Source organism: Ictalurus punctatus, chromosome 3 (assembly GCF_001660625.3).
Source record: "Ictalurus punctatus breed USDA103 chromosome 3, Coco_2.0, whole genome shotgun sequence".
Taxonomy (NCBI): Eukaryota; Metazoa; Chordata; class Actinopteri; order Siluriformes; family Ictaluridae; genus Ictalurus; species Ictalurus punctatus.
The window spans coordinates 16163289-16184559 of record NC_030418.2 but is presented as its reverse complement, the minus strand read 5'-3'; the positions used below and the strand labels follow the sequence as shown (position 1 = coordinate 16184559).

Below are 21271 nucleotides of genomic sequence, written 5' to 3'. Positions count from 1 at the left end.
GTGATACAGCGCCACTTCTACAGATCTGATCTACTCTCTCTGGCTCACCACAGGACACTCCTTCAACTTCATTTATTCTAGTCTGCTTATCAAACCTTTCAGACAGAGCCACGCTTCTGCCTCACAGCAAGGACTAAAATCCTTCTAAAGTGCACTGTCTGCAAATTCACAAATGAACTAGAGAAGTGAAAGAGCTTTAGGGCTCTGGCTTAATGGTTCAAATAAAGCCAGTGATCAGTACCTCTCATTTCCTCTGTTCTCAGAAGCATGCATTTCTGCAAAGGGAACAAGTACTTGAAGCATTTTCATATCCTATAAATAGCATGCAAACATGCATGGTATAAGTACCATGGGCCTGGTGTGTAAATAATACACGCACGTTTACTGGTGTGTGTAATTTGGCATCTCCGGTGGAAAAATGAGGAGTTAAACAGAATGCTCTCTTTCACTGAATTCATGATTAAGATAATTATAATAAGAGTTAAATATGCTACTTCAGTATGAATTATCACACAGGCATAATACTCCTTGACAACATTCCTTGCTAAATACATATGAAACGCCACCCAGTGAAGTCACGAGTGCACTGTTCTTGCGGGAGAACCAAGAACACGTTTGCAAATTAAGGGTATGTTTCCTATCGTAAGGATTATTTGGCTGATGATGAGCCATTTTTATTGTCTGAATTGGCAGTGAAATGACCAGAATTAGAGAGATTGAAGGGAGGAAGGAAAAATTAATAAATAAATTGAATAAGTACCAGAGAGTAACCAGGTTCCTTTCTTGGGTTGGCTCAAACAGCATTTTATTCACTCACTCACTCACTCACTCACACTCACTCACTCACTCACTCACACACTCACTCACTCACTCACTCACTCACTCACTCACTCACTCACTCACTCACTCACTCACTCACTCACTCACTCACTCACTCACTCACTCACTCACTCACTCACTCACTCACTCACTCACTCACTCACTCACTCACTCACTCACTCACTCACTCACTCACTCACTCACTCACTCACTCACTCACTCACTCACTCACTCACTCACTCACTCACTCACTCACTCACTCACTCACTCACTCACTCACTCACTCACTCACTCACACTCACACTCACACTCACACTCACTCACTCACTCACTCACTCACTCACTCACTCACTCACTCACGTTGTGCAACTGCTTCGAGCCCTTACCAATATACCTTCCAGATTTTTAAAAAAAGACATGGTACATTTGAGTGCGTGTAAAAATTATTTCTGCAGCATATTTTGTATTAGACTGCCTATAATTCAAACGCATCTTGACCAGTTCCTCCTTTGCTGTCCATCAAAAGTCTTCAGAAGCAAGTGGTCTCGCTGTTATAGTTTAACCAGATCACCAATTGGATCATATTGTACCTGAACAGAAAATAATGTAGGTGTACATATTTATCTGCAGTTAGAATTGCATTCCCTGTGAATTCAAAAAAAAAACTTAAAAGGAAAATGATCCTTAATTTTACATTTTATTTACAAAATAAAACAGAATTCCAGAATATTATCCTGCAACAAGAACAATCACCCAAAACATGAGACAAAATCAGCAGATATGATGCTCTCATAGTTTCCCAATTGATTTGGAGAAAGCGGTGACAGTTTGCAATCTGACAGAGTATATTAGATATGGCCATAAAAATTTTTTTAGCAAGGATAGGCTAAGCTAATTGGTGGAGTTAGAACAGAAATATTAAGGAGAACATGCAAAGTGGTTATAATTACAACTGAAAGGATTTATAAGCTACCCAGAGGACAAGCAAAGATAAACACAAAGGATACAGGTTTTTTGTTTGTTTGTTTTTTTAAATGTTCCAAACAGTAGATTCTGAAACTATTGAGAAAGAGATGTCATGATTTTCATCATTAACACCTTAAACCATCTGACCATTTTTACTTGTAATTATTCGGGAATAACTGTGAAACACAACACACTAAACATCTTGCTGCCATAAGGGAACTTTTCCCCTTCTTCACCATGTGTCAAAGTTCAGGTTAAATGTATCTCTAAAGTAGTTTTGCTATCGTGTATGTACACCATACAGTCTCACTTGTTGAAGACTAGAGCTTCAACAAATTAACATGAAAACATTTTTACAGTGAAATGAAGTTAACTGCATCAGGCTACATGAAAACTAGAGTAAAGTAAAGTGCTCACAGAGGGAATATAATTTAGGAGATGATGAGAAGTGACTATGTCTTTGCACTATACATCTGTGTACTTACAATTTGTTGTCTACTTATGATTTCATATGATAAAAGCCTACATGTTTTTATTCTAGCATATTCCAGTTTTCTTGCATTAAGCTCATCTTAATAGACCCGTCTTATAATGTGGGAATTCATTCAAGACCCAAAACTGCAGAATTCACGCCACTGCACAATGACCGATCCCAATGGAGTGACCACTGGAGGCTGTAATCATTAATGGTCTGGTCTGCACTTATATAGCGGTGTTTTGTTGTTGTTGTTTATTTTTAACCTTAGTGGTTCTACAAAGTGCTTTACACTGGTTCTCATTCGCCCATTCTCTCTCTCTCTCTCTCACACACACACACACACACACACACACCAGTGGTAGCAGAGCTGCCATGTAAGGCGCTAACTTGCCATTGGAAGCAACTTGGGGTTCAGTGTTTTACCCAAGGACACTACGGCATGTGGAGTCACCGCCAACCCTACAATTAGTGGACAACCCGCTCTACCACCTGAGCCACAGCCACCCTCATCATTAGTATATAAAATCAACAGCATTTTCTTGCCCGTGGGATAAATCACAGGGTACACAGTATATACAACCTGAATTAGCATGAATGAAAGCCTGCTTCACAGAAATCATTCCAAAGCATGGCAACCGGTGATATTGTAAACAATGAGTAAAATAGGTCCACTTTAAGCCTCAAGTATACAGTCTGTTAATTATATGAACAGGTAAATACAATTTCAATGAAGAATAAAATGGTACCTGTGGGAAATCCAGCAATCAAATCCAAATCAAGACAATATGAAAATGACTATTATTTACTGAAAATCCCAGAGAAGGAAAAACCGTCAAAGGAGAACTGCTGCATGGAAATTTAGCAACCTTTGTTCTAATAATTCTCATTCTCAGTGAGTATCTCTCAGCACTGATATTGGCATTTACGTAAAATAACATTTCGGATGCATCCACATTCCTTTTGAAGCCATGCACATTGCTTTCTGTGCAACATCTAACCACAGTACATTTCTTCCATGGAGACCATGGGATGCATGTATTACTGAATATTACATTACAAGGATGCCTGGCCTAACCTATTTGCTCAACATAAACAAGGAACACTCTCTGGCTCTTTCTTTTTGATGATAGTCATTTAAAACTGTCCAGAGAGAGCTCTTCAGACTCTGCTTTATTTTCTCACCAAAAATAAAGAAAGAAAGAAAGAAAGAAAGAAAGAAAGAAAGAAAGAAAGAAAGAAAAAAGAATATGCATGCTCCTCCGCTCCTCCATGCAGAGCATTACAGGCTCCTTGTGGACTTCCTTCTTCAGTTCAGACTACACATTTTCAGCTTGGTTCAAAATGGAGATTGCAAAAACATCAAATGTTGTGTTTCGTCAAACATTTCTTTGATTTGTAGATATCATCCGAAGTCTGAACCTCTTGGCAGAGACAAGCAGGTTCTGGTCTATAACATCCTGGTATCATTTCCTTCACAAGCACCTTTTAACCACCAGCCACAAAACAACCACAAATCACCCATAATCCACCACTGTATTTTACAGGCATCACATGCTTTTTTTGGGTAAGTTATCCCCTTTAGCCTCCAAACATGCTGATGGAGTTCATGACCATAAAGCTTGATTTTGGTTTCATCTAACCACAACACATACTGCCAATGACACAGTGAAGTTCAGATTTTGGAAGGGCTTCCTTTTGCAACACTTCCAAAGAGCTTGTTATTATGAAAGTGGCATTTAACAGTTGATTTTTCAACTACCGTAAGAGTTAATTAAACTGTGCAATTCTAAAACAGTGATCTTTGGGCTCTTTTCCCTCCTTCACAGTCTTTATTGTGTGTGGGCACAGTGCACTCCAATTCCTGGCAAATTTCCAGCTGTTTCAGATGTTTTGCTATGGCACTAAATGTACTAAATGTTTATAATATTTTTATAGCTTGTTTATTTTTTATATAAATAATGATGTCAACAACTCGGTCTCTTTTCATTTTGAAAGTTTTGATTTAACAAGGGTTTTTCTGCAACTTCGTACACTATATAGCCAAAAGTATGTGGACACCTGACCATCACACCCATATGCGGGACTTCCCCAAGCTGTTGCCAAACGGTTGGAAGCACACACTTGTATAGGATGTCTCTGTATGCTGTAGCATTACAATTACCCTTAGAAAGAATGGGCTTAAACATTTTCCAGCATGACAAATGCTCTTGTGCACAAAGCGAGGTCCATGAAGACATGGTTTGCCAAGGTTGGTGTAGAAGAACTTGAGTGGCTTACATAAAGCCTTGATCTCAACTCGACTGCCGACTTGAGCCCCAGGCCTCCATGTCCAACATCAGTGCCTGAATGAACAGATCATCACAGTCACGCTCCAAAATCTAGTTGAAAGCCTTCCCAGAAGAATGGCGGTTATTATAACAGCAACACGGTTGCTAAATCTGGAATGGGATTTTCAACAAACACATATGAGTTTGATAGTCAGGTGTCCATAAACCTTTGGCCATACTGAGTGTTTGTACTACAGGGAAACATGATATGATTTATCGTTAACAAGAGAGTTTTGGCGGACAAAATAAGTTTTTAAGAGTGACAGCATGTATACGTTCATTTAATTCATTTAAAGGGAGTCTTTTTTGGTTTAATTTAATTTAATTTTTTTAAAGCAATGAGAATGAAATTACCCTACTACCCTAAAGCAAAGGTAACTAATAATTGAATGCAATGCAATGCAACAATTCTGAAAGGCACTGTATGTTCATTTAAACAGTGCAGAAATACTCAAGAATTCTCCTGAGCGAGAATGTTTCTGGGTATACAGTTATCTTACTGACATTCAAATAACCAGTGATGAAAGTATGTTTTTTTGGCTCTACTGGTTGAGGTGATTGCACACGTCAATAACACAGCGTGGAATATTCCACTCTCTGTGTGTACACACGCCTCACTAAATGATGTGTATATTTTGTTAGTTTATGATGCTTAAGACAAAGCTGTTTTAGCAAGGCCAAAATGAGCCATCAATATAATGAGCATAAGAAGGGAAAAATATAGGGTAAAGCCCTGCCACAACTGTTGCGCTGTAATCTCCAAAAATTAGCTACTACCAATTAAAGTTAATACTTACATCAGCTAGACCAATTTGTGGATGAAGAAACACACAAGAATCGTAGGTGAGAAAAGCAAGGGTCCAATTTTAGTGTTCACCAACACAAGATCCACACAGTGAGATGTCCCAAAGTGATCCGAATTTCCTTTAGTTGGGGCTTCCCTTTTATATGTTTGCTATCCCTAGTGTCTGCCCCTAACTTGTCCTTTCCCAATATGTCTGACTCGAAGGTTAATATGATAGCAGGTTGGTGTAATCCAAGAACAATTTGGTGTACAAAGGTCAACGTCCAAATGTAGACTAAACTTTCATTTTTTTAGTGAATCATGTCTTTGCAATTACCTTCATGTAACATAACCGAATAGGTCAGTGCAAATAAATACAATCCATCTCCTTTTCTTATCCACATCACTTTTTCCATATGAGGTTTGCAGAGCACATTGCTATTATATGATCTGAATGGCTTAGAAAGACTGAAAGCCCACAATACAAATAAAAAAAAGAAGCCAAGCAGATTTCGTTCCACTAAGACAAAAGCAGGTCTAGGACAAAAGCAGGTCTTTCATAAACGGCAGCACAGCCTTTCAGAACACAGATTTAAACATCAGGGGTTTGATGAGCCAAGACCTCCACGTATGGCTGTCAGCTATTTGAGAAAACAGCCGTATCACACCTATTAGGGTGAAAGGAAAAATTACTGACTACACGGTGTCCTTCATGAGCATAAAATGAACCCAGACATGGCTTACAGAATGGAGGGATGTCTTTTTTTATATTTATGATGAGGTTGCTTTGACTGCCAAGGACACATACCATATGAACAGACATGCAAGTGGGCAGTGATTTAAAAAATGGCTTTAACAGCAAATTGCAATAATAAGAATGGCATTATAAATATGAATGATTATACACAGTAATTATACTGTAATTAACTGTAATTAATAGTAATTATACACTTTATGCAACCAAAGGCTTGAAGGGCAGTTTGTCAGCTGAATTCTATTGACCCTGGAATGTTTACATTCGTTGACGACAACAAACATCCATCCATCTTCTACCGGTTACTCCTTCATCAGGGTCGTGGGGAACCTGGAGCCAATCCCAGGCAGCATCGGGCACAAGGCAGGGTACACCCTGGACAGGGTGCCAATCCATCACAGGGCACAATCACATACACACTCACACACCCATTCATACACTAGGGACACTTTAGACACGCCAATCAGCCTACCATGCATGACTTTGGACTGGGGGAGGAAACTGGAGTACCCGGAGGAAACCCCCGCAGCACGGGGAGAACATGCAAACTCCACACACACATGGTCCCGGCGGGAATGACAACAAACATAATATATAATATTTTTGTTTGTACCCGTCTGTGATATTTTCTAACTAATTTAGCTGTTTTTAGTTCATGTTCACGTTAATTAGTATGGTCTTTGCGTGTCTAGTAAGATTAGTACCTGCAGAGTCATGCTCACGCTAGCATTGTATGGTGTCTTTTGTCGCAGCCCATGGGACACCAGTCCTGATGAGATCTGATCTCAACCACATGCCCCTTCTGAAAAGCTTTCTTTAAAAAATACCACATACCCCACATATACACTGAGAAAATGATGGACCTTCACTACAAGCTCTCTCATGTACACACAGCAATTGTACATTTTTAAAGTAGATGTGTGCATTGGGCTTGGGATTTGCAGTGATTCAACCTAAAAACAAAACAAAAATAAATAAATAAACAAACAAACAAACAAAACAAAACAAAAAACCCACACCCTCCACACCCCCAAGTCTGAAGATCAAGAAAAGGAAAAAGCTCCTCTGCCATTATAATGACTTTGGAATGCTGCACCTAATTTCTGGCCAAGTGAATCATCTGGGCCGTGGGAGTCTGAAGAGCATAATCAACAAGTCACTAATAATTACACACTGCACAAAGACAAATCCACAAATCCAGTGAGGCTGAGAGAAAAGGAGAAGCCCAGCTCAGAGCCTGGAGAAAGGCCCATGCATCTGTATGTGGATCTTCCAGAGGAGAGGAGGCGGCTACATCTTATCTACACAGTGTCAGCTCTGCCAGGGCAGACGAGGCGGCAATACTGGCTTTTGGCCCAAATTTCTGAAACTTAAAGCAGGGTAAGCTGGCACAAAGAGGAAATGATGCCACTATCGCTGATTAGGACTTCTTTGGGTCAGCCTCTAGGGTCTCACAATAACTCCTTAGACAAAATGGCTCCAAAAGGCAAAATATTTTAGTCTTATTTGATTGCGAATTGTGTCTAACGGTTAAGACAGTTGGTGCAGGAGTGACTGACAGAAAAGGAGGAAAGAGGTGCACTGAAGCAGTATACCTATGGACTGATGGACACCTTGTACTAGATGATCTGACAACAACATTGGCATTTTCATAGCTCCCTTCTTGAGAATGACTGAACCATTACACTCGGCCTAATGGATAGACGACTGCTTTCTCAGCAACTCAATATCTGACCGCCTCACTGACCCTCTGTGTTTGTAATTGTAATGACAGTCTGAAATTTCAGAGTAATCAAATGCACTTGAATGGCACATAGACTCTGCTGCAACGAGCTTATAAGAGTGCCATTTCACCCCTTATAATAATAATCTATTTTACCCCTCACTCCAGTTAAATAAATTCTCATTTCAAAGCACTGAAAAATGTACCTAATTAACACCAACTGAAAGCATTAATGCAAGGCCAGAGTAATAAAATTTGAACGCAACAACATGTATTTAAAGCCATTTCCCAACCCGGTCGTTCCGCCTGGAGGCTTGGAGCATTGTGTCCTCCATTCCAAATTTAATTATAGATTTCAATATTTCAGCTCTCGAGTGGCCATGTCAGATCTATTGGGAGCTGCAGGGAATCTCCTGCCTGGCTCCTCATAAGTCCAACGCACAAAGGCGTACACTGATCTGGCAACAAGCAAAGCTGCGCAAAAGCAATTAATGCCACTGACCTTGAATGTTATTCATGACGACATGTTGGGTCAATATTATACATTAATACTGGCAAAATGACCAGTGGTGTGCAAATCCAGTCCTCTGACATCCAACACACATGCTTCAATACACAGGCCGAATCTGTGATTTTAAAATCACTGCAAACTGCAGTACTGGAGGTAACTGCAAAATGTCCACATCATATTTATTTACAATAAACATTTCAGTGAAAAATGTGAAGTTGTGGAACACACAAAATTCCCCCACAAGTTTCTGAGTGCCTCACATTTTTTGTACACTTTTCTGGCCACAAGTCTCAGAATCTTAAAGGTTACAGGTTACATACTGGCTCTCCATGCTTTGTGTATATAGACTTTTGTGAGATGGTTTTCAGTGGACAAATAAACACTGCAACACAGTGGGCTTTTCAAAGCTAGCTATAGTAACTAGACTGAACTAGATTTTAAAAAATAAATAATTTTTCTTTTTTAAAATTTAAAAACGTTAATACCTATTATTATTAACTTTGGTTTGAAGCACTGGGTGGTAAGTAAATAAGATAATCTTGCATGCTTGGCAACAAAAAAAGGTCTCAGGTTGTTCATTTTAGTCAAATCACCTTATGTTGCTAAAGGAAATGGTTATTGGTTATGTATATTGATAAGCCCTACCAGATGCTTCAGCAAATACTAGAAGTATAAGAATTTACATTGACTTGGGGAAAAAAATAGACTTTGAGTGAATGGGTAGTTATCAATATTCCTCCTGCATTGCTGTCTACAAACTGTCAGAGTTCAAATACTGGCAATCCCCGGTGTGCATTGAATTCAAACATCGTGCAAAGTATTCCCTACAGACCACAGTGGCAGAGTTTCAAGACATACAATAAAGGAGGGCCTGAGGCTGAGGCCCTGAGGGAGACATACAACAGTGTGTGTAATGACTGTCCAAGTGCTGTAGCTATTGATGGATATGACGGGTCCACATGATGGATATGTCCAAACCGAGATGATCTGCTGAAGCTGCTCCGTGCTCAATGGAGACATCAGTAACCATATTCAGTTGAGTCCACTTAAGTCGGAGCTACATGTTGAAAGCTTTTTTGGGGGGAGGGGATGGGGTTATGGGTAAAAGCTGCTTTTATGATTAAGGCTACCCACACTAAAAGAAAGTGTGCATCAGACATAGCCAGACTGTCTGTAGTGGAGATAACATACGCTTTCAAGTACATTTTCATCATTTGCGAAAGAGCAGGCTTTTCTTCGCCTTGCCATTTCGGGCATTTGTGTGAAGCAGCAAGGACACCTGAACACTTTCCTGTAGACTTTGCTGTAAGGCACTGGTGGTAACAGAAAACATCAATTTTAAAATTCAGTGTAAAACTAGTCTTTAGGAAAATAAATAAATAAATAAATAAATAAAAGTGGTGTACATTTGCCTTCCATCCACAGAAAACTAACTTCAAGCTGGCAGTATATGCAAATAAAGCCTTCCGATTTGTATATTTCCCCCTAAATAGCGAAAAGCACATATTCTGAGCTCTGCCGATAGCACTACTAATGTCAAATACTTTCTAACAGAAGTTGCTTTGGCTCAACTCCAGAAATCAAACAGCACCTTCAACTCTTTCAGTGAGATTAGAGTGTTGACGAAGCTCTAAAGCACCCAAATAAGATAGCGCAGGCATTAAACCCCTGCCACTGCACAGTAAACACCCTCAAGCAGCCTGATGGCTTCACTTTTTTATTTACAGTGCTGCAAGGCTGATGAGTTTTATTAGCATAGCAATCCATTCAAAAACCCAAAAGGCAAGGCAAAACCTGGGGAAGGAGAAAGGGTTTGGATGATTTTGTCCTGCTACAAATGGTTTACAAAATAAAGGGTCTTGTGATTGTATATACATTTAACTGAACATGTATACGAATGAGATACCAGATGGTCAAAAAGTCTGTTTCCTCTTTTCCTGTCATTCAGCTCAGGGTGCATCACCTAGGCTTTAGACGGAAAATTATTATTACAACTAGCAATGTGGGTATTACATAAAGTTTGTGTTAAATGCAAATTTTATAACGTCTACAGAAACGGGGGGGTGGGGGGGGTGGAGATCTTGTCTGGTTTGCATCTTTGGGGTGTTTCTATCCTACTTAGTTTCCTAACTTTCCTCATGTGCAATTGTTTGTACAAAGTTAAGACAGCAGAAAGGCAGGTAATTAAATTTCCACCATTCAAAGACAAAAGAAAAGCATTTAGAAATGGCAAAGTTGCTCGATATTATGTTTTAGATTACTGCAGTAATGTTGGTTTCATATTAGATATTTGCCACATGTTTGCACCTCCAGTGCCAAAAGTGTTTAAAGAGAGCCTGTGAGAAAGTGTTCATTCACATACACCTTATCAAAAGGATGCATATATGTACTGCATGTTCATATGTTTAGTTTAGCGTTACTTGATGCACAACTGCACATACTGTACATGCTGCATGTTTCAGTTGAACTTTTCCCAGCAGTCTCTCTGAGATCCAAGGATATAAATAAGCTAAATCGCATGAGTAATAAGATATCAAAATAGTAAATATCAGTATCGCTGTGATTCGGCTATTCGGCCACACGATTGTGAGTGCGATATTGCTTTTGTACAACAGTTCTATAAATAAGAAATTAATATCAAGACATATAATATTTCAGACACAATTTGTACAAATATTTTGTTTTGCTCCATCAATGAAAATTTCAGCTGTTTGCAATGTTCAAATCAAACAGAAGCAATTTTGGGAGCATTGTCCTGTTGGGATGATTGCCCTGTTGGCGTCATTGGCTCTTCCAAAGGGACAATGATCCCAAGCATACCTCAAATTCCATCAAGGCTTGGTTGCAGAAGAAGTCCTGGAAGATTCTACAGGGCCATCACAGTCACCTGACTTGAACCCCATAGAAAATCTCTGGTGGGATTTGAGGAAGGCGGTTTCAGCACGCAAAACCAAGATATGTTACTGAATTGGAGGCCATTGCTCATGAGGAATGGGCTAAGATTCCTCAGGAACGCTGCCAGAAGCTGGTGTCTGGCTATGAGTCTTGTTTGCAGCAGGTCATAACAGTAAAATGATGCTCTACTAAGTACTAAAGATGCTTGCCATAAAGGTGGTGAATAATTTTGAGACTGGAGAAATCATTATAAGTTGCATTTTCAGTTTAATTTGGGGAAACCACTTGAAGCGGTCATTGTGTTGAACTATTTCAATTGAAAGTTTGTCAATAAAGTTTTGACAATAAACCTGATTTGCAATGGGGGTTGAAAAATTTTGATTACAACTATATAATAAACATTTAACACATTCAAAAATCATGATTAAATGTTGTTTATCATCATCATCATCATCATCATCATCATCATCACCACCACCATCTTTGCATAGAATATAATTTACTCAATTATCACTTTCAAGATAGTCACTAACTGTATGTCTAATATGGGATCACCTAAACTGCTCTAGAAGCCAGAGTGTGATTAAACTAGATTCTGTGGAGCATTACAATGCTTCTCCAGCCCACTTTTAGAGCTCTGCTTAGTAACCACAGAGCATCACATCCAATCTACCTCAGGCATGCCATCATGTCACACTAATCAAGCCAGTATTGTCATCAATCATGCCATAAACATGACATTCAAAAAAAAAAGAGTGCACAACTGCTTAACAATGAATTCTGAGAAATGTTATAGAAACCAACTAGTTATATTCCAGCTCCTTCATGGCTGGATACAAACAGTGATTTAGCCAAGATGCAGCCAAAGAAATGGGAATATTCATGCATGTATGTGTCTTTTGGCTTCTTCTTCTTCTTTTAGGAGTGTGTTGTGCAGCTGAAACTAAATCTAACGTAAGGGAAGTGATTTTTTGGCTTTTTTTTTCCATAGAAGAGGAGTTGTGTTCAATAGACAGAGAGGTTATGTCCCTCACTCCTCACTGGACTGCAGTGCATGCTGGGTGACCAATGAATATATCCATCTCTTTAGATCCCAAATGCTGTAGGGGGGATATCAAATGTCAGATACAACCCAAACAAAGCCACAGTGGACCGAAAGAGAGACTTACTGATAGCAAAACAAGAAGCGTTCATCAATATACAGTGTTTCTGCCTTACACATCACAGAGTGGTGTTAAAACACAATAAATTAACACTTAATCACAGAATCAGCAACGTAAATGCTGAAATCAAGGTTTAATCAAAACACGGCACATTTCTCCGTTTCCTACAGGTTTCATAAATTATGGACAAACTACAAGTTTGGAACAACTGCTCTTTGATTACTCTGTTGCAGTTGCAGATCTCCACTGCGCAAATTCCACCCTGGCTGTTAAGAGATTGAATGTGAAAAATGCCAAACGTGATGGGTTCGTGCTGACAGTAGTGTGATAAACTAAGCTATATTTCCTTCACACATGCTTCATCACACAAATAGAATGAGCGGCCACTTGAGAGCACCTGGGCTGACTAGCCTGCAGTACTCGAGCCTCGAGTTCTATTGTGTGTGAATAACAGTAGCACTGTTTGGACAGCACGTTGTCTTAGCATGTCTTTTGTGTTTGGCCACTTGGGCAGAAGCCTGTGGGTGTCTCGTCAAAAGCCAGAGTGAAGCCGAGTGCACCAAGTTAAACCACAACAAACCACTGTGGTCAATGCAGCAAGAGTTTAATCATCTGAATGAGGCAAAGCAAGCACAGGAGCTTCAGTGGATATAAATACTGTACAGAAACATATCTCTGGGGGAAGCATGGGCACCGTTTGAATAGTAGGTGCATAAGTCCATATTTTCCCTATTAGTTTCGAAGTAGTTACTGAATATTTGATAACAGTTACTGAATTATGAATCGCAGATTAATAAACTGTGTCTTTATTGGGTTACAGCTGGAAGCAGTGCAAAGTCTCTCTCGCAAAGGGTGTATGAGCACATGAGACTTGACATGCCTGTTTTTTGGCCTTGGCTACTGACAACATACTCATTACTGTCATCCTTCAAGCACCTTCTACAGTCTGTAGGTCTTGGGCAGAAGGTGAGAGTCAAGGAGTTTTAGCTTCTCCAACACAGCTACAGAAGGTGATTGTACATATTAAGCCTGAACACACAATGGCTGCCACATGCAGGAGTAAATCTGTAAAATAAACCTCTGCTCAAACATTCAAAATCCCCAACACACCACACATCAGTCCGTACAAGTCTGATAAGGTGCCTGCATGTGCTTCATGATAGGAGTCTGAAGTGCACCAGGCAGAGAGGCCTGGCATGGCCTTATCTGTAATTACTCTGACCGGATGAGCCTAACCCAGAGAACAAGACAGCAGGCCAAGAGCGCTAATGATTCAGTCGAAGCCCAGTCTTTCAGTCCCCACTAGGCCCTAATCACTGAATTAAGCCACATTTCCATCTTAGGGAGTCAGGGAGCTTTTCTGAGGCGTTTGGTCCAGTGTGTCTCTGGACAGAATTCAACATGAACTTTGTACCAGGAATGTGTTCTTTCTTCTTTTTTTTTTTTTCTTCCACTTCCTCTACACACTTGCGTTTTGCTCAGTCATGCTGCTCTACTTCTCTTACTGGAACCCAGCTGTCTCCACCCAACCCCCCCCCCCCTCCCTTTTTGCTTGTATGGCTTCCTGGCTTCCTCTAGCTTACCTACTTCCTTTAACAAAGCTCCAAACCGAAAGCAAGGAGCAGGTTATACTAGCTTACAGAGTAGATCTCCACAATCACTCCCAGAACTGTGATCTCACAAACAACAAAAGCAGGAACCTGGAACAGTGCAATAAACACCAGCATGTGTTTACATGACCAGCAGGACAACACAAAAGGTGAGCCTGACTCTCAGAGGCCTTTCTGATTGTGATGCACCTCCTGAAGACTAGTGCAGAATAAAATCCTATGAATGTGGAAGAACAGGTTTGGACTCTACAGCGTATAGGAGACACACCTTATTGTCCCGGTCCTTGTCCTTGGCCTTTCCGCTGCTGCCAGACCCCCTGGAGGAAGTGACATCCCGGGGAATGACAGAGATCTGATGCAGTGGCATGTTCATCCCAGCAGGCCAGTGTAGCTCTCACAAACACAGAAACCAGCCCACCAGCAGCAGCATGATGGAGAGAACCATTAATCACGACCTGAGAGATGGGGGATGGGGAGAAAGAGAGAGACAGAGAAATGTAAACCACAAAACAGGACACGAACACATGAATAACTTTCAATAGATTCCAACAACATGCATTCACTGTTAATACCAGCACTAAGTGAAAATCTAACAAATACCTGACATTTTCTTTGTCATCAGTGCATTGATACATCTTCCCGTTAAGCATTTAATTGGATCAAAGGTGTTCCCACAAAAGGTTGTGCTTGCTTTATGTAAAATGTGCAAGCTTTATAAAATGTGTGTAACAACTCTAAATCAGCCAGAACAGTGTCAATTATAATGTGTCATCATGGCAGATTAAAAAAAACAAAAACTCCAAATGTACTGACATGCGCCCACACACCCTCTTGCTTTTACAAATAATTAGGTGTTTATTTAAAGAGAAGTGTGTGTTCATACTCTGCTGGGAAGTCAGAAATGTCCAAATATTAATAGCCTGCATTACTCAGTTCTACTCTTTCGGCTTTGTGACCATCTGCTGAAGCCCTGACAGCAATTAAATGGCTTCACTTCAGTGACTGTACTAACCTCAACTCATGGACAAACTGTCATAACTCTTGACCCATCAGACAACAGCATACAGCACAGCATAACCACGGAAAATTCCACATTCATAAGGGACAAAATATAATGAGTGATCAGTGGCATCATTAAAAACAAAAGCAAAACAAAAAAAATGCCATTCACCCTGACTGGAGATGAAAATCACCTTATCAAGTGAACTTTCACCCTCAATGCTCTGGCATTACAGAGTGTGGCAAAGTGCAAACAAGCCTAGCTGACAGAAAAATACATCAAAATGTATGTTGATAAAAAGACAACCAGAAAGAGTACACCATTATAACTGAATATGCATTGCAGACCGTTTGCAACCAAAAAATAATTGACAAACAAGATGAATTTATTCTGTTCCAGGAGGGTGATTCACTCAAATCAGGCTTCGGCTGAACATCTGGACAGTGTTTACAGACAAAGCTTTCATGACAGGCCCGGCATCATATCAGACACATATCCCCATCGGTGATCAGTAAGACACAACCAGCACCTGGCATGAGATCAAGATGCTGGGAAATGTTTATGAGATAAGGCTCACAAACTGATACAATAAAAAAAAAAAAAAAGTCATTAAAAAAAAAATTCAACATCTGCTAAAATCTAAAAGAAGTGCTTGGTCCTGGGTAAACAATACAAAAACAAAAAATAAAGATAAAAAACCCTGCCCAGGTCTATTCAGAGCAACTTACAGAAGTGTTTATCAGGGCAGAACCAGTCAAAGGAAGAATGCGGGGAGCGACAGAACAGCACCACAGCCTTACTAGTGGTTAAACAAGAATGCAATATACTCTCAAACACCATAGAAACACAAGAAGAACGTGCAAGGCAGAGTGCTGCAAAGTACTTACAACACTACGTGTCTGACCATTGCACTGCTACACTGTTGTATACTCTTGCCTTAAAATGTCTCCAAATGGCTGCCTATTCTCTGACAAAGCTGTGAGGATTGAGCATGTGAGAAATTGCTTACAAAATGGCATCCTGCTAATACAATCTCAAGCCTAACAAATTGTGCTTGTATTATAAACCACTCCACCATAGTGCAGATATATATTGTGTAACCAAACCCTACCTAGCCATCCAGAACAATACAACCATCATGCACTCATGCCACAGCTACAATTTCCTTTCTTTGTGGTTTTCTGTTTTACTGGAAGAAGTCATTAGTTTTGATGGGAAGTTCTGATATTTGTTCACCATGCTTTAACTCCACCACTGCAGAAGGCTACAGGTCATAGAAGAAGGAACAGACGAGTCTCTGATGAGCTCAACTCTCTTATCAAACCAGCACAGTTACAGAGCAGTGCTACATCCACAATTTCATAGTCCAATCCCACGATACAGACTTCAAAATGAAGGCATGCACCGTACAAAGTGGTGCTATCAGTGTGTGCACAAAGCATGGTGAGTTGCTAGCGGTGGCCTCAGTGCGAAAGTGAGCATCATATTTTTGTACTCATGAGTGCTGAGAGTTGAAGAGAGAGAGAGAGTGTGAGAGAGAGAGCGTGAGTGAGTGTGAGAGAAGAGAGAGATGTGCCAAAACATGAGACACATTGTAACACACTGCAAACTAATACTTTGGGGATTTTAAAGACATGCACTAAGAGCTAGGTTTTGTTGACACCCTTAGATAAACTGAGAATAAATAGGAAATACATGAATGCAGATTGGCTCAACATAAGAGACTGGCTATAAACTTAATCATTTCATCCTGAAAATTTTGTTTTGCAGGTTTCTGTAAAGCAATACTGAGTAACTGCCTTTGGTTCTTGAGATGCCAGTGAATTATTGAGCTACTTATGACCACTCGGTCATCCACGGATCTTTCAGATTCGGTCATGCAGAGCTCTTCTTTCTTCTAGATCGGATTTATCTTAAAGATTCCCATTCATAATCATAAATGAGTCACATCATTCTTTAGTGAGAATACATCTCACGTGCATGTTGATTTCTTGGGCAGTTGTTTCACTACAATACTCAGCTTTAGTAATTCCTTCCAGTTTTGCTTGAACGGGTATCAAATAAATATCAAGTAAATTTCCAGTGTGGCCATCCTTCCACTAAATATAGTCACTGCTGTTGCTGTCCTCTACTGTTGTCTTGCCACGCTGCGCTCACTCAATGATGAAGTGGACGACATGAATTACTATCGGACTATTCTCATTCTTGTCACATGGCCACATATCAGATGTGTGTCAGATGTCTAAAGAGGACTGCCCAGACACTACAAGGGCATAGAACTACTATTTCTTTTACTACCTTTTGCATTCTTGTTCACAGACTGTGACTGCACATATTCCATTGTTTACAGTTAGGATCTGCACTTTACCTGCATACTATCTATGAACACATACCATACATACTAATATATTCAGCATACTTTGGGTGTGTGTGTGATATATATATATATATATATATATATATATATATATATATATATATATATATATTTTGTAAAATTACACACACACAAAATATGCAGAATATTTTAGTATATATGGTATGTGTTCATAGATAGTATGAGTATATAAATTATATATCCATGATGCCATGTATCTTAACAAAATGTCCAGGTTCTCTGGCAGAAAGACAGCCCAAAACATTAAAGATCCACCACCATGTTTAACCGTGGGCATGAGGTACTTTTCCATATGGCTACCTCTCTGTGTGCGCCAAAACCACCACTGGTGTTTATTGCCAAAAAACTCTATTTAGGTTCATCTGACCACTGAACCCGATCACATTTGAAGGTCCAGTAGTGTCTGGCAAACTGAAGAGGCTTGGGTTATGTTTTTGGATGAGAGTAGAGGCTTTTTTCTTGAAACCCTTCCAAGTCCTTCTGACCCCAAAACAAAACTAACTTCTGCGATTCTCCAGCTGGGATCCTTGGAGATTTTTTGGCCACCCAAACCATCCTCTTCACAGTGCATTGAGACAATATAGACACATGTCCTATTCCAGGTTGATTCATAACATTTCCAGTTGACTGGAACTTCTTAATTATTGCCCTGATGGTGGAAATGGGCATTTTCAAAGATCTACAACCTTTTGCCACACATTACAGCTATATTCCTTGGCCTTACCCATTATTATGAATACCTAAGGGAATCTGGCCTGTGTGTTACCTCCTTTTTATACTCCTGTGAAAAAGTCATAGTTGAACAATTTCCTGTTGCTAGTCACCCGGTGTATAAATTTATTTTTAAATATCAATGGGAATATACTTCAAATATATTTTTCTCATATGAATTCATAGGGGTGCCAATCAACATTGCACACCTATATTTAACAAAGTGTTGTTGTTTTTTTGGATAAACCTGTGTTGTGTTTGCAATTGTTTGATATCCATGAGAGTATTTATGTGAATATTTTTTACCAAAAGATCAAAAGGTTAAACAATAAAGACAACTCTTACACAACCTTCTTTGCTCATATTTACTAAGGGTGCCAATATTAGTGGAGGGCACTGTACATATGCACATATTCACGCACATGCATATTCAGATGGCAGGCAGGAACTGTATTATTCATATAGTGCAGTGTTTGGGATAGCATCCACAGAATGACAGTTTGTGTGGGTTCAACCCTGAAACCCTCTAGATATATACTTGTAACATTCAATCATATAGGTGTTATAATACCTAATGTATATAAATACATCAATATAAAAGTAATATGGAGTCAAGAAAGCTGACATTTAAGACTTGATCATTTCGATCCAGGGTGTTTGAGTAGAGAGCCTAAACAACAACAACAACAAAGTCAATTACAGTTCATTTACAGGCTGCACTGTACTGTTTATTATGGCTTTGATTCAATTTTTTATTCAGAGAAGAATGAGGTGAGAATGAAAATAAAATACCATCATTATGTTTTTGAAAGCACTATTAGTCAAGCCCGACAGATTTGCATATACATATGTGATGTTCACACACAATGCTGTTTACATATAACGCTATTAAATGAGTGTTAAATGAGTTCAGCAGTATAACACAATATGCACTGTTTCTGGCCTAAACATCTAGCACCATATTACACAACAGCATAAAACAGAATAAGGCAACAATATTGATCAATCTTTACTGCATTACACGTTTCCACAAGGATCTTACTGTTATGCCTATAAACACATCAGAGAATTGTTTTTCTATTGTGTCCATTTTTTAATAATTCAGTCCCTGCCCTTGTGAATTTGTGCACGTCAACCCCTGTTATGTTTTCCTAAGATCGCACTGAATTTGTTTCCATTTGATAAACATCTGCAGCCCGAATCACATCCATGATGTTCCAGTATCGATTCTGTAATATTCTTGCACATTTTCTCAACGAGGATATTGTGCAATAACAGTTCACTAGAGAAGTGAAAAATGAACAGAATTCTTACATCTATTTGGAAATCTATACAAGAATAAAAGGCACCAATCGAAAGGTAGAGTGCTGTCTTTCAAGTGTGACGGTCTAAATGCAGACGCTACAGCATAATTCGACAAAAATAACCCATACTGAAATATGCTGGAAAAAGAATTGCTTGTAAAGGAAAGGTAGAATAATTTACAAAGATAAACTTAAATAATGAAACCTGTTTGTTAAATCAGGTCTTGAATACAGAGAACACCGTGTACCACAGTGCAAGCACATGACTGAAGCTGTGCTTTGCCTAAGGGAGGACCCAGAGTTCTCCTGACATATTTCTTCCACAGGCTCGAACAAGCAAGCCAACCTCTCTCAATCACCTCAGGACACATCTATAAAGATAAGCAAATTTCATAAACAGCTGCGCCCCACGTTGTGTTGGGAATCCTGAATCTGTGTTCATCCATAAGATACTACTCACAGTCCAGAAAAAGAACACACCACAGTGGGTGCTGACACATTCTACCAGAAGAGCAGGCCTAAAAGTGTTGCATTCTGATAGAGGGAAAATTACAACCACAAGGTGTCCAAGTAAGAGGAAGCAAAGGTAGTTTATAGCTACAGTTACGCTTCCTCGCTTTCCTGGAGTAAGCAAAGCTTAAGTCAAACTTGACACCAAGAGCATCAGTGGTGATGCCTCCATCATCACTCAAGCCTAGTCCTTCTTGTTACTAATTTGTATACTAGAACTACACTTAATATATACTTCAAACGTTTGAAAAGAAACTATTTAAAATGCTATTGGGGGGAAAAAATTCAGACATTTGATGTGGGGGCACGGTGGTTGGCATGTTTGCCTCGCACCTCCAGAGCTGGGGGTTCAATTCCCATCTCTGCCCTTGTTTGCGGAGTCTGTATGTTCTCCCTCTGATTTGGGGGTTTCCTCCAGGTACTCCAGTGTCCTCCCCCAGTCCAAAGACATGCGTTGTAGGCTGAATGGCATTTCCAAATTGTCTGTGTGTTGTGTGTGTGTGTGTGTGTGTGTGTGTGTGTGTTAGGGATGTCACAAGAACCGATACTTCGGTACCAACATTCTTAAAACGTGACGGTACTTGGTTTTTGTGCAGTAGCGTAGGTACCGTTGGTAATGGAAGGTACTGAGGTTGCAATTCTTTCGGAACTGAAGGGGGCAGCAAATACGCGCAAGTGTTTTAGTCGGTCCACAAGTGTTGAAGAAGAAGAATGCCTACAAGCACACGGGAAAAACTACAGAAGACGACGACAATTTTAGCTCCGCCCCGACTCGTTGAGAGGAAAGGTAGCATCAGTTGCCGGTGTGCAACCAATGCTATCGTTCATTTCAAACAAAGCGAGGAAACACCTGGAATTTGGCGAAATACCTGAAAGAGAGTCCCTATATTATGTTTGTTTGAGGCAGCTGACATTGTTGCCATGAAACAAGCTAACGTAATGTTTGTGATAGTATCATTAACAAATAACAGGCTAACACACTGCGATGTTATACACTACCTCCGAATGGGCCACCATGCATCCTGTCAGCCAAATGTAGCCTAATGTCACTAATAATTATTCAAATGTTAAGGCTTTTAATAAATCTTTTTGGCCTGCCACCATATCAGTGAATTTAAACTAATGCTTGCATTCAGAGTATAAGAGGTGTGTGTGTGTGTGTGTGTGTGTGTGTGTGTGCGTGCACCTTAACTCTTGTTATTACCACTTAGCACTGTTTTATTAGTCATTGTCAGACAGTGTTTGATAACTAAAATATCCCCATCTCTCTCTCTTTGCCAGTATTAGCCAGAGGAGGATGTCCTCCAGGAGTTTTAAA

General features: G+C 39.8%; 1 protein-coding gene across 2 annotated transcripts in view; it reads right to left on the bottom strand.

Annotated features, from left to right (window-relative positions):
- marchf8 (membrane-associated ring finger (C3HC4) 8) overlaps positions 1-21271 on the bottom strand; it is an 84686-nt gene that overhangs the window by 51471 nt on the left and 11944 nt on the right. For both annotated transcript variants that reach the window (XM_017462522.3, XM_053678622.1), the window contains exon 2: positions 14299-14485. In XM_017462522.3, the coding sequence (XP_017318011.1) occupies positions 14299-14403 (105 nt within the window). In that variant the 5' untranslated portion in view covers positions 14404-14485. The remainder of the gene's footprint in view (positions 1-14298; positions 14486-21271) is intronic.